General features: G+C 46.0%; 2 protein-coding genes across 3 annotated transcripts in view; one reads left to right on the forward strand and one right to left on the reverse strand.

The window, feature by feature from the left end:
• The window catches only part of Fhl2 (four and a half LIM domains 2), a 37516-nt gene that overhangs the window by 14838 nt on the left and 8348 nt on the right, over positions 1-14330 (forward strand). Inside the window, exons 1-2 of one of the 2 annotated variants that reach the window (XM_027951784.2) lie at positions 1180-1254; positions 5542-5716. In XM_027951784.2, the coding sequence (XP_027807585.1) occupies positions 5710-5716 (7 nt within the window). In that variant the 5' untranslated portion in view covers positions 1180-1254; positions 5542-5709. Of the gene's footprint in view, positions 1-1179; positions 1255-5541; positions 5717-14330 lie in introns of those variants that run through there. The other variant, XM_027951782.2, reaches the window with a different exon arrangement.
• C14H2orf49 (chromosome 14 C2orf49 homolog) overlaps positions 6879-14330 on the reverse strand; it is a 35062-nt gene continuing 27610 nt past the window's right edge. The window contains exons 5-6 of the transcript XR_011704440.1: positions 9247-9519; positions 6879-7470 (exon numbers count right to left, since the gene is read on the reverse strand). The gene's annotated coding sequence lies outside the window, so the exon portion shown is untranslated. The remainder of the gene's footprint in view (positions 7471-9246; positions 9520-14330) is intronic.

The following is a 14330-nucleotide window of genomic DNA, read 5'->3' on the forward strand; positions in this document are numbered from 1 at the left end:
CCACCCCTGGCTGGAGGTCAAGGATCCCTCCAGGCCACTCACTCAACCCCTGGGCTCAGCCACCAGGACACCTTTGCAGCCACCAACAAGCACATCCCATGTCAAGAATGTTTCTGACATGGAAAAATATAAAATCTGAAAGGAATTTTACTGCAATTTATGAAATTTCTGTGAGTACAAGACTATCTTTGATATTTTTTCTGGGAAGTATAAAAGATCTTTCTTTTTCTGACTTCCTTCCCTTCCCTTCCCCTTCGCATGGTGCTGAGGACTGAACCCAGATCCTTGCACTCTACAGCTGAGCTCCACCCCCAATCCCAAGTCTTTGTTTCTTATCCTCGTGTCTCAGCATCTTAGTTCTACCTCTTGCATTCATTTTTGCACTTCACATACAGGACAGTGTCCCTTGGTATTCACTGGGGTTTGCCGCCAGGACCCCCCCTTGGATATTGGCAGGTGCTTAGGTCTCTTGGATAAAATGGTGTGGTATTCTCCTTTTACCTGTGCACATTCTCCCATGAGCTTTGAATCACCTCCAGGTTACTTAGACTACTTTGTACAATGTAAATGCTATGCAAAGAGTTTTGTACTCTGTTGTTTAGGGAATAATGCCAAGAAAAAGATCGGGTGCAATTATTTAAAAAAAAAAAAAAAACTTTTCAATTTGTGGTTGGTTGAATCCAAGGATTGAGAATCCAGAGATACCAAGGGCTGATTGTACTGTGGAAAAAATTAAAAAAAAAAAAAAAGCAGAATTAATTAGACAAAATAACTAGACCAGACTAGCATGGTGCTAACAACTACACTAAAAATCTATTTAGAGCTGTGAGTGGGAGAGATGAAGAGGGTCACCTGGCCCCAGGTCCTTACAGGTGATGATCTGGACCATGGTGATGATACCAGCTCAGGCAGGAGCCTGACCCATTATAATCTAGCTTCTCCGCCACTGGGTGGCATTTTCCAATTGGTCTCTAAGGTCCAGGGAGTCCGGGGGCTGCAGCCCTGAGTCCCACTGAGACTCAGAGAATACCACACTGGCCGAAAGCCTCCTCGTGCTTTGAGAAATCAAAACTGGCAGTATTCAGTGACCTTCCTGTTGCCTTAACGTCTTTGCTCACTTCCTGCTTCCTGCTCACCTAAGAGTCCAGGAAGAAGCTGTGATATGAATTTATTAACTGAGCCCAGGCTGAAGAGCACAGACTGAGAGCCCCCCGGAAGAGCCTGGCAGGAGCTGTTGATAGCACAAGGAGTGAGGTGTGTGGCCTTGAATGTGATTTGGAAAGAGATGTACAGGTTCTCCCGGTGCTCTGTGGGCCAGGGCAGTTCATGGCTGCCCTGAGGCCATATCGACCTGGCTGGAAGCTTCACAGTCAGGTGAGATATGAGCTGAGTTAGACAGCTGAGCCCAAGGAGAAGGGGAGGGCATGGCAGTGACATAGAGGAGGCTGGAACAAGGTGAGACCCACTTGGAAAGGGGCTGACGTGCCAGGTGAAAAATAGGAACACAGTTTAGTTCTGTTGGATCAACAAAGGCAGAAGGGACTGGGCATGTTGCAGAAAACATAGCTTTTTTTGTATCATTATGTTAAATTTTCTTATGTAAAAGAATGAAGCCTTATTTCATAGGGTTATTGTATGGCTCCAAATAGGTAAGGCAAACTCAGAAACGTAATTGTACATCCAAAGGAGCCAAGGAAAATCAAAAAGCACGATACAAAAGTTGAGTGGTAGAGTGAAGAGCATGGGGGTGTTAAGATGGCAGATATTCTAATTTTTAATACTCTATAAGGAAATGTAATTGCAGAAAGTGACATTTTGAGGCGACTGTTTTCATTGTTAGCTATGATCTGAATGATGGCTTAATCTAACATTCATTGAGCAATTGCTATATAAGTGCTTTACATGTATTGACTCATTCCACTGTTGCAGCCAATAGTTGCTACATGATTTCTGTTTTACAGGTGAGAAATTGAGATTGAGAGGCGTTCAATGACTTTCCCAGTCAGGCGGGTGCATGATGGAAGATTTGAATTTAGGCAATGTGGTTCTAGAACCATTGAGTTGACGACCAGGGAGAGATGCTAAGGGCTTCTTGCCCATACAGGCACTGGACACGTGGAATGGAATTATCGAAACAGACTTTTGAGTGATGACGAAACACACACAGCATAGTTTGCCATGTTTGAGTGTGCAGCTCAGGAGAGTGGTACTTACCCTGAACCACCATCACCACCCATCTCCAGGACTTTCTATCTCCAGAACTGGAACTCTGTACCCACTTCACACCAATCCTCAGTCCCCCTTTGCCTCTGATGACCAACATTCTACTGTCTGGGTCTATTCACTCGACTCCTTATCTCCGCAAGGGAGGTCGTACGTATTTGTGTTATGCCACTTACCACAATGTCCTCAAAGTTCATGTTGCAGCAGGGGACAGGATTCCTTCCTTTCCAAAACTGAATGAAACTCCATTGCATGGATATCCTACATTTAGCTCATCCCTTCATCCATCAATGGATGTTTGGTTGCATCTACATTGGCTATTGTGAATTATGCTGTCCTGATCTGGATACATAAATATCTCTATGAGACCCCACTTTCACTTCTTTTGATTATAAAACCAAAAGCAAAATTGCTGGGTCACATGGTAATTCTGTTTGTAATTTTTTAGGGAGCCATTATACCCTTTTCCATATGAAATTGAAGTTTTTAATGCATATACTCCACAATCAACATTGTAATAGTGACAGCATTATTTAAAAAAAAAAAAAAAAACCCGAATTAGGCGATTAGTGTTCTCGGTGGACAGGACTCTAAATGGTTTGTTCAACTTCTTTATTCAAAATCCAAGCAGAAGCAATGCTGAATTGGTTCATTTGGACAGTCTTAAATGACATGAGGTTTGGTGGGCTCTGAATTTTTTCCACTGTATCCACACAGTACATTTTTTTTTTGTACCAGGGATTGAATGCAGGGTGGCTAAACACTAAGCCAAATTCCCAGCCCTTTTTATATTTTATTTAGAGACAGGGTCTCATTGAGTTTCTTAGGGCCTCACTAAGTAGCTGAGGCTGGCTTTGAACTTTCGATCCTCCTACCTCAACCTCCCAAACTGCTGGGATTATAAGCATGCGCCACTGTGCCTGGTGTATACAGTACATTTTGCTTAAGCCAAGAGCAGCATAAGTCTGAACAGGATTCCAGCTGGTATGGTTAGCTAAAAAAAAAGAAAAAACATCTTTTGCATTAGGGTTTGCGCTTTAAGCTTGGCTCAGCTATATATTCTACACACTAGCTGTGTGACTTTAGAAAACATAATGAACTTCTCTAAGCTTTAGCAATAATACTCACTTTGCAGGGCTTATTGGTGCCTGAAATGTGCAACATGATCAAATTACCATCAATAGTATCTCAAATTTCTGAAGTTTTGAAGTTTTTTCTTTCTTCTATCAACGTGCTTCACCCCAGCCCCTCAAATTCCTCTTTGAAGATGGGACACATGCCTGGAGAGAGCGGAGGCTGTTCCTAATCCTGAGTGATTATGATGTGTATTTACAGATTGTGAGCTTTGCTATTCATGATGACTTCACATATGAACACATCAACACAAATTAAAGCAGTTTGTATTTTTTTTTTATTTATCGAAAAACCAATAAAGCCCACATGATTTTTTCTGCAGACTTTCTGACAATATTTTAAGCTAAAAATGCAAAAGCTGCACTGCCCCCACCCCACCCTGTACACATGTCCTGCAGGTGAGGTTCACACAGACTGGAAAGGGTTGCAGCATTTCAGTAAGATCTACCTCTGGTCCTCCGAGAGGCAGTACCTATCTCAGAGAACCCACTAAGACCCCAAATTGATTCTCTCCTGAGAACAAAGCCTCCAGTTCTGCTTTGAGAAAATTTGACCTTGTCTCACCTTCATTCCTCTTCCTGCATCAGCAGTGATTCTACCTGTAGCTGACCCAGGAAGTAAGCCGCCAACAGGGACCTCCCAGCTCAGGAGGGACCAACACAAAGCTCGCCCCTCACCGTGAGGTCTTGGACATGACTGTCTTCAAAGTGTATCAACCACACACTTTTTTACATTCCTTGAATTAAGAAAAAAATGTGCAAAGAGATCACCAAATCAAATAGCTTTAGTTTGATCTGAAGTTCTGGGAAAACACACACACACACACAAGTGCACACACTGGTATTTTAGCAAAAGAGAACTGTTTGTTCTAGTTTGGGTTCTGAGTGTAGTTGGTGGCTTAGGACTTGCTAATCAAATCCAAGAGATGTTTTCACATCCCACACTTGGCGTCACTCCAGGCTTGACTGCATGGGTAACAGAGCTGTCTGGGGAAGATGATTCTTGATGGCCATCTGTGTGAGCAGCCCTCCTATGGGCTGGGCGAGATACTTGAGACCTGGAAACTGGCCGGGGAACCAGGCGGTGGCCTGAAATTTGGCTTCTGCCTTGTTAATAAATGGATGGTGGTGTGGGGCAGGGCTGGACAGACCCATGAAGACAGCAGTGGACAGGTACAGCTGAGTGTCAAAATTGTTGCCGTGTGCCATTGTAAAAGGGCAAATGTCAAAGGACATCTTAGGATTCCTCAGACAAGGCCAAGGGCAGTGCAGGGTCAACACAGTTTTCTCTCCTGGGCTCCTTTCTCCTCATCTTGACTACAGTGCTTGGCTGTGTCTCCTCAGTGCCTTTCCCATCTCTACCCTGCTTGAGTCTCCTGCAGATGCAGCCCGAGGCAGCCCCTGCATCCTCCTGTCCCCTCCTTCCCCCCTCCCTTAGCCACCTGTCACAGCCAGTCTTAACATTTCCCTCTCCACAGCCTTCAGGACAGATGGACACTCCACTGACAAGAGAGGAAGCCATGTGTCCAGTGACCCTGTAGATGAACCTGTCACCTCGCCCTGGCTGGTCTCTCCAGCCCCACACACTGCTCTGCCCAGTGTGTCGTTCACGGCTTGTCATTGTCAACATGCGTGCTCTTTCTCTGCCGGGAATCCCCTCTCCATCCCGCCCCACCCAGCTTGCTGCATCCAGGACCTTTCACACACAACTGGGGGCACCTACAGGGAAGCCTCTCCTGACATCCTCCCACCAGCTAACCCAGGGGCCTGCCCTTGGAGGGTTCCATCTCTGGGTGTCCCAACACCGGGATTATTCCCTGTCTTGTCTGTGACCACCATGATCCATTTTCTGATGATCTTTGTTACAGGAAATAGATAAGGAAAATCCATTTTCATCCATTTTTTAAAAGCATCTCTCTCTCTCTCTCTCTCTCTCTCTCTCACACACACACACACACGAACACACATTTAACCTGCCGCTCTATGCTCTAGCAAGGACCAAGTGGCCTGGCATTACCAGTGTGCCCTGTGAGGTGGTGGTGTGCAGGAAGGCATACTGGCCCGGCCCACCTCATTCCTGGCTGTCCCTGCTGTTCGCACCCGGCCCTGTGCTGTGGGTCAGACAGCAGGAGTTCCACGCCCCTCCTGTCCTGTCCCTGACCGTCCTGTTTGTCTGACTCTGCAGGACTTGTCCTACAAGGACCGCCACTGGCACGAGGCCTGTTTCCACTGCTTCCAGTGCAAGAGCTCACTGGTGGACAAGCCCTTCGCGGCCAAGGAGGACCAGCTGCTCTGCACAGACTGCTACTCCAACGAGTACTCGTCCAAGTGCCAGGAATGCAAGAAGACCATCATGCCAGGTCAGCACGCGCTCCTCTCTCACAAAGGAAGTGAGGGTCCCAGACCCTGGTGTGGACCCCCCAGTGCTGTCCCTTGGCTTAGGGAGGTGATTAGAGATTTGGGAAGCAGGATGGAGGCCGGCCATTGGGAGGAGACGAATCTTCTGTCGGTACGTGTGGGATGGTTATGTGGCCCATCTGTAGAGTCATCCCTCAGTATTCATAGGGGATGCGTTTCAGAACCCTCCAGAGACAGCGACATCCCTGATGCTCCAGTCCCATATATGCAATGGTGTAATACTGCACAGCCCCTGTTCACGTCCCCTGTGTACTTTCAATCATCTCTAGATGACTTGTAACACCTAACAGCGCTACACAAAGAGTTTTATACTGCATCATTTAGGGAATGACCACGAGAGGGAAGTTCATATGTGTCCAGCACTGATGCCATTTTTTCCCGAGTATTTTTGATCCACAGGAAGCCATGGACACAGGGCTGACTGCAGCAAGAGAACTCTGGGCTTCCCCGCAAGCCTCCTCTTTCAGCCTCACCCTTCTACCAGCAGATATGCTTTCTCTTTTTGTCCCTTCTCCTTGCTAAATTTGTACTCACTCAGTTATTGAAGCAGGTATTTATTGAGTTCTGGTGTGTTCAGGGCCCTGGGCCGGAGCGGGGCGTTCATGAGCTGTGGGTGGGAGCCCCACCATCCTCTGCCCTCCTGGAGCTGGTGTGTGGAGCAGGTGTGCTGAGGACATCAGAAAGGGCAGAGCCACAGCCAGGTCAAGGGATGTGATAAAGTGTACTGTTTGTTGGTGGGGGAGGACGAGATTAAGTCCCTTGGTTTTTTGAGGGGAGAAATTGTTAGTTTTGTTTTGATAGTGAGAAGAGGAATTTTTTGTTTAAAAAAATGAACAAAATGTAGGATTTTTAAAATAAAGTATTACAAAGATAAATTCTGTCAGATTCATTTGAAAAATGAGGGTGAGGGAGAGTAGCTCATTAAAGAACCTAAGATCTTGACCTTGGAGACTGACAGAAAGGTAGTCTGTGGCTGTTAACTAAGGCTATGTGCCATCAGGACATCCTTTGCATGACCAGCGGCGAAAGGGTGACCTATGGGTAGAATTACCTCGTTTTAATTAATACAAATGCAGAACACCAGTTAAATATGAATGCCAGGGAACTTGTTCATGTGGATCCCACTTGGGACCTATTTAATTTGAGATCCCTACAGGAGAGCCACACAGAGCCAGCAGAGAACCTCTCTTCAATAGGATGTCCTTAGGAAGTGTGGCCCTTCACTTAGTTTCTGAGGCTGGCTTTGAATTCATTGATCCTCCTGCCTCAGCCTCCCAAGCTGCTAGGATTACAGGTGTGTGCCCCTGTGCCTGGTGGTGGAAACATAGTTTTAAAGAAGTTTGGTTCACTCTGTCAGTAAATGGAACCAAACAAAAAGTCCACTTAAAAGGATTTTTTGCTTCATTTGTCTGTTTGTTGAAATAGGGTCTTGCTATGTTGCCCAGGCTGGCATTGAATTCTTGGGCTCAAGCAATCTGCCTGTCTCCACCTGCCCAGTAGCTGGGACTAGAGGCTCCATGCCTGACTAAAAGGGGTTTTTAATATTCATTACATCAACGAATGCAATAATAAGATGTGTAAGAAGAACTCGAGTTGAGGACCTTGAGTTGGTAGCTTCAGTACAGCCAATGCTGATTTGGAATATCAGAGTAGCCATTCGAATGATCCTGCCATCCAGTAGCTGAGTTCCATGGACCTGCAAAGAAAATTGAGCTCAAGGGAATTAAGGGCAGACGTGTTAGGAGACTCTAACCCACAGCAAGAATGTTGAGTTAGGTGAGTTGACAGGGTTTATGTAAAATTTAATGAAACCTTGGTCTAAAGAGTAAATTAACCTTGTGATTCTGAGGAAATTTGGAGTTGAACCCCCATCCTTTAGTGGAGACCCCGACTGCCAAGCTACACAGTTTCTGTTTTATTTTGAGTTGGCTTTGTTTTTTGGCAGCGAAGAGATACTGGAGAGTTGTGAGTGAGAGACTGACAGATGGGAAGTATTTTAGGAAGATACATTGGATAAGAAGTTATAATTTTTTAAATGGAAATAATTAGGCCTTCAGGCGATGATCTACTGCATTTCTCTGGCTAATGCAACTTGAAAATAATGATGACATGCTATGACAAGGATCGGAAACACCCAGCCTGCTGTGGGAGAGGATGGAGCTGCGAGGAAGCCTCAGAAGATGGAGATGAAGGCGGGAAGGCCCCTTAGAGTGGCCCCGCTCTGCAGACATTAGACACTTCGGGCTCAAGGGCAGGGCCAAGTGGAAGGACAAGGGCAGCCTGTGGGAGCCTGGGCCTGCTGTGGTCCCAGCCCACAGGGAGCCCTGAGCAGGACGCAGCCGTCCTGTAGTAAGAAAACCCACAGCACTCGCTGGAAGACAAATGAAATCTTCGCTGGTTTTCTTGACAAGAGCCCAAGGAGGCGTCCACTGAGGACTCATAGCAAACTTCTTGAACTCCTCTTTCCTTCTCCATTCCACAGCTCCCAAATTCTCCTCCCCTAGTGCACTCCCCAGGGTCCAAGTGCCCCCGCTGGTGCAGGCTTTCTGACTTTGTCCTCTCTGATCTACTTTTTTTTCCTTCAGTATTCTTCCTTTTTTCTAGTAAATCCTGCCTGCCCTCCACCCTCATCTTCTCCCCATCTCCATGTCCTTCCTTCCCCTTCCTGGGGACCAGGTCATGCTAGGGCTCTTCCTGAGTTGGAGAGGTGAGGGAGGCCCTGGGCCAGGCGGCTGGAGACTGGTTCTCGGGAGCAGGTGAAGGTGCAGGGACCACCTGGTGTCACCAGATGTTTGTCTGGGCTTGCTCGACACACTTCTTCAGAAGTGTTGTGGGTTTTGGTGGTGGTGGTGTGTGTATATGTGTGTGTGTTGTTGGAACCCAGGGCCTTGCACACGCTAGGTAAGCTCTGTACCCCTGAGTCACACCCCCAGCCCCCAAGGAAGGAGTTCACTGGCCATTTAGCCGTGGTGACCACATGGTGCATGTGTTAAGAAGGGGCTCTGTGAGGCTCCTTTCATGAGAACATAAAAGCATTTGCCATCTTCAGCTTAAATGAAATTAAAGGCCCCTAAAGGTCCACCTGTCTCATCCTACCAGTGAAGGAACCAGGAGTGTAAATCCTGTCCATCTCTCAGCGTGCTTTGCTGCAGGCATACAGGTTTGAACCTCACTAGAACAGATGAAGGAAAAAGTGCGTCCCTCCCTATGAGTCAAGGTGCTTCCCTGTACAGGTAGATGGCGGAGGGGGAGTCCCGCACAGTGTGTCGGTGGAGGGCTCATGCATAGGTTTGGAGTGCTCACAACCTCACTGGCAAGATACAAAGAGCAGCGCTGGGTCATTTTCAGTTAGGCATCTCAGTGGGGTCCAAGTGCATTGGACCTAGAGCCAGAGGCCCAGTGCCCTTGTTTGACTCCCCAGGAGCTAAGTAACTTCAGCCAGTGGCAGCCGCTCAGGTCTTGGTCTCCTCACCTGGAGGAGGAACGCATGCTCTCCAAGACATTCCTCGGTTACGTTCGTCATTACGATCGTCGTCCTGGCCTCCACACCAGCTCTTCTTCCCTGGACTCTGCTCTCAGGGACGAAGTGGAAATGACGGTTGTTAGTTTTCAGCTCTCTTGTTTTGGAGCTGGGACTTCCCTGGTTGCTGACCTTGGATGAGACTCCATCTTCCTCACAAGGTAGAAGGGACACATCTCCTGGATCTTTGCATTTTCCCCCTGACTTGGCCTTCTCTGTTAGGTTCTGTGGAGAAACAACCAATAGGAGATATATTCACACTCACACACATGTGTGTGCAGAGAGGTCGATTTCTTTCAAAAGACTGGCTCACACAACAAGGGGGGTGGGGTCTGACATCTGAAGGGCAGGCTGGATGGCTGGCAGCCTAGGGAAGAATTGATGCTGCAGTTCCAAATATAGTTCTTCAAGGCAACAGGCTGGAAACTTGGGCCAGGGAGATTCTGGAGAACAATTTCTTCCCTTGGGGAAACAGTCTTTGCTAGTGAGACTTCAACTGATTAGATGAGACCCACCCCCCACAATGGGCTTCACTCTGTCTATTGATTGTAAATGCTAATCACATGGAAAAAACACCTTCACAGCAACACTGCTAGTGTGACTTTTGCTTTTCATTTTGCTTTATAATAGACAGGTTTCACTATGTTACTCAGACTGGCTCCTAAGCTCAAGTGATCCTTCTGCCTCAACCTCCCAAGTAGCTGGGACTACAAGCACATACCACTGGGTCCAGCTAGACTTTTTTTTTTTTTTTTTTTTGGTATGAGGGATTGAACTCAAGGACACTGACCATTGAGGCACATCCCCAGCCCTTTTGTATTCTATTTAGAGACAGGGTCTCACTGAGTTGCTTAGTGCCTCGCTTTTGCTGAGGCTGGCTTTGAACTTGCAATCTTCCTGCCTCAGCCTCCTGAGCCACTGGGATTATAGGTGTGCACCACTGTGCCCAGCTAGACTGGTTTTTGAGCAAACAACCAGTTCTCATATTTTAGCCAAGCTGACATATAAATTCAATCATTGCACCTTCCATTTCTCGTGGGGTTTACTGGGAAGAGGGAAAAGCCAAAACCCATGATCTGATCACAGATTAAAAAAAAAAACGAACACTTCAGCAACTCTGAGGTGAACTAAACAGATATCTTAGGAAGTAACTGCCCTGCAGTCTGTTCTGTTAAGGAATAAGAGGAGCTGGGCTACTAAATTCTCAACTTCAGGATCAGTGGTAGAAAATGCCAGGTAGCAATAATAACAGCATAACCAGAGTCCCACCCTTGGCCAGGCACATGACTTTTGGAGTCCCATGTCATCTTCACAGAGTCTCCTGAGCTGGACGGCTTGATCCCTGTATTGCAGGTACCTCTACCAGGAGAAGTGGGCTGAGCTCCAAAGGCAGGGTGTCTAGAAAGTCAGGGGTGTGCAAAAAAACAAACACCAGATTAAAGCACTTGCTTACCTTGGTTTGTTGTTTGTTTTTTGCTACCAGGGATTGAATCCAGGTCATTTAACTACTGAGCCCCAGCTTCAGCCCTTTTTTATATTTTATTTAGAGATGGGTCTCACTGAGTGCTTATGGCCTTGTTAAGTTGCTGAGGCAAGCTTTGAACTCACAATCCTGCTGCCTCAGCCTCCTGAGTTACTAGAATTATAGGCATGGGCCACCATGCCCAGTGGTTTGATTTTTAAAACAGCATTGGAGGGGAAGTAGTCCTAATTCCATTGTACAACAGGAAAACTATAGACAACAACAATTCATTTACCTTTTCTAAAGAAGTGTTTGCCGAGTCTCAGGGTATAGAACTGATATTTGGGGAGACAGAAATGCCAACTACCCTGATTTGATTGTTCTTCACTTTTTGCATGTATCAAGTTATAATACTGTAACCTCTAAATAAGTACAAATAATTATATGCCAATTAAAAAGTATAAATTTAAGCAGGGCATGTGGCACACACCTGTAATCTCAGCAACTCAGGAGGCTGAAGCAGGAGGGTTACAAGTTAAAGGCCAACCTCAGTAAATTAATGAGTTCTTGTCTCAAAATAAAATTAAATTAAAAGGACTGGGGATGCAGCTCAGTGGTAAAGCACCCCTGGGTTCCATCCCCAGTACTCAAAATAATAATGATAATTTTATAATAGTAATATGGAGAGCAGACAGATCATCAGCATAGCTTTTGCAATGAATTTAGATTTATAGGACAAGAGGCATGTCCCAAGTGAAAAATCTTCCCTGAGGGCCCCACACAAGCCAATCTCTTGATTACTAGGGAGGAAAAACCCAGTTCTGGGGTTCACCAGCACTCATTGTCCAAATACTGAGCCTCCCTTGGAGGACTTTTCTTGCAGATGTATTGCAGGCTCTGAGCAGGTTCAAGGGGGACTAGTGACTCTAATCTTGCACCCAGGTATCTGATTTTTCATTTGTTTCCTTGAATCAGAATGATACCCTTCCTCTAGCCTGCACTTTCCTGCCCATAGGCTGTTCTGAGCCCCATTCCCTTCTGAGGTGGAGCTCGGCTGCCACCTTCTGGCCGTGTTGCATAACTGTACAGCACTGTGCCCACTGCAGTCACGGTGCAGTCACCATCTCCCCTGGCTCCAGGTGCCCAGTGAGCCCCCTGCATGGTCAGTTCCGAGAGCACTGGTGTTCACTTAAGACTTACTTTGGAAAATGCCAAGAATTCACTTCAGTCAACTGTCCCCATGTTCACTGACAAAATCTTTTGGCTTTGGGCGGGCTTGATGAGAGTGAAGGTCCCACATTAAAAGAGCAAGTGACAAAAGTATGTATGGGTAAAGAAACCCCTGGAGGCCAAGGAAAACCATTCTAAGGTGTGCGTTAAATTCCTCCCACCATCTTTACTGGATTTCGGTTGCTTATGTGGTTTTTGTCTCAGGATCCATCCCCGAGTTTAAATTCTATAGATTGTATACCTTAGCTTTGAAGATCATTACAGGTCACCACCTGAGTTCCCTCCCACACACACACCTCTGCATATTTTATATAATCTATGCAAGGCAGAACCTGGATGTCTGGTTTGGGGGGAATGGGAAGCTGAGAAAGTGGCCTGGGAATGACATCCAATGAAATAATCATGTAATAATTCTCAGCACATTCCTAATTACCTGAGACGGGGATGCCCCTGACCAGACTTCCAGCTGGCGGAAAGACAGGCCTGAGCTTACTGTTGGGACCATATCTATTATGTTTGGAGTTGGAGTCAGGGTCTCTTTCACAGACTCCTGTCCACAGCCTGCGTTATCTCAGTGCTTCCCCTGGTCTGGGACAGGCAGCTCCCTTCCAGGCTCGTCCTCCTCACTTCCGATGTCTGGATTGAAGTCTGATGGATGCACCCATCATGCCTGGGTGTCCCCATCCTTCACCTGACCTGGGGTTGGCAAAATTCCTCCATCCAGAGCCAGATAAATGTCTTGGGTTTTGCAGACTATGCAGTCTCTACTCAATTACTGCTACTCTGCGCAACTACACCACAGTACACAACTACACAACTGCTGTGCCAGTGGAATGGGGGAAAGCCACAGAGTGGGTGCAGCTGCCTTCCATTCACCACCTCAGTGTATGGACCGGCTGTAGCTCAATGGTAGAGTGCTCGCCTAGCATGCTTGAGGCCCTGGGTTTGATTCCCAGCACTGCAAAATTAGTATCAATAATAATAAAGAATGATAAGAGCTCATTTAGAAAACAGCAGCGATCTGGATTGGGGCTGTGGGTTATATTAGTGGACTGGGCCCTGAGCTGCCTCGCACATGGGAAGTACTTTTCTATCTCTTTATCCTTTACATTTCTTTTCCCATCTTTTTTTAACTTCTGATATTATATGAACAGCGATTACATGCATCTTCTATCTTGAATTATATCTTTCCATAAGTATGCACTGTTTGGGGGAATGTATAAAAACGTGAGTCAACAAATGTTGTGAATGGTGGAGTGAGCCAAAAAATGTTTCCGTTCCCTTGATTGACTTGGAGGAATGGTAGAACCCTATCAAATGATAATAGTTATTCCAAAGAGAACGGGATGGCACAAGATCAGATTAGAGGACTGCTAAATGGGATGTACAAGTGCCACATGTAGATTTCAATCATAGCACATAGCACAGTGCATGAAACTACAAAGGTACATCCCATCTCGATTCACACAACCAGAGGCATAAAGTGAGTGCTGGACAAGGTCCTTGCTGAGTCAGGCTTGAGGTCCAGGTTCAGCCACCACACAGTCATTTCCACCTCTTTGAAAACCAGAGGGGCTTTTAATTTGTAGACTGAAACAGGAGAATGCACAGTAGTCCTCCTCATTCTCAGGGTGTTATGTTTCAAAACCCCCAATGGATGCCTGAAATCATGGATAGTAGCCAACCCCAAATGTACTATCTTTTTTTGCTGTAGATACAAACCTATGATCAAAAGTCTAGGGGGCTGGGGTTGTGGCTCAGCGGCGGTAGAGCACTTGCCCTGCATGTGCAAGGTCCTGGGTTTGATCCTCAGCACCACATAAAAATAAATAAATAGAAATAAAGATATTATGCCCAACTACCCCTAAAAAATAAATACAAAAAAAAAAAGAAGTGGTCTTGCTTTAATATTAAAGAAAAGTCTAATTTGTAAATTAGGCAAAGTAAGTGTGTCACAACAGTAACTAATAATTAAATAATTATTAATAGACGAATGAAATAGGCCAATATTAAATCAGGGTTACTTGAACACAAGCACTGCAATACCTTAATAATCCATCTGATAATTGAGACAGCTACTGACTAATGGGTGGATAGCATATACAGCATGGATACACTGGTCAAAGGGGTGATTCACATCCTTGGCAGGACATGTGACATTTCAATATACTACTCAGAGGGCTGTACAATTTAAAACTACTGAATTGTTTGTTTCTGGAATTTTTCATTTAATATTTTCAGACTGAGGTTGACCATAGGTAACTGACACCAAAGGAAGTGACTCTCCAAGTAAAGTGAAGTATTCTAAGTCATCCTCCATAAGAACTGGTCTTTGCTGTGCCAG

The sequence above is a fragment of the Marmota flaviventris genome, chromosome 14 (assembly GCF_047511675.1).
Source record: "Marmota flaviventris isolate mMarFla1 chromosome 14, mMarFla1.hap1, whole genome shotgun sequence".
Taxonomy (NCBI): Eukaryota; Metazoa; Chordata; class Mammalia; order Rodentia; family Sciuridae; genus Marmota; species Marmota flaviventris.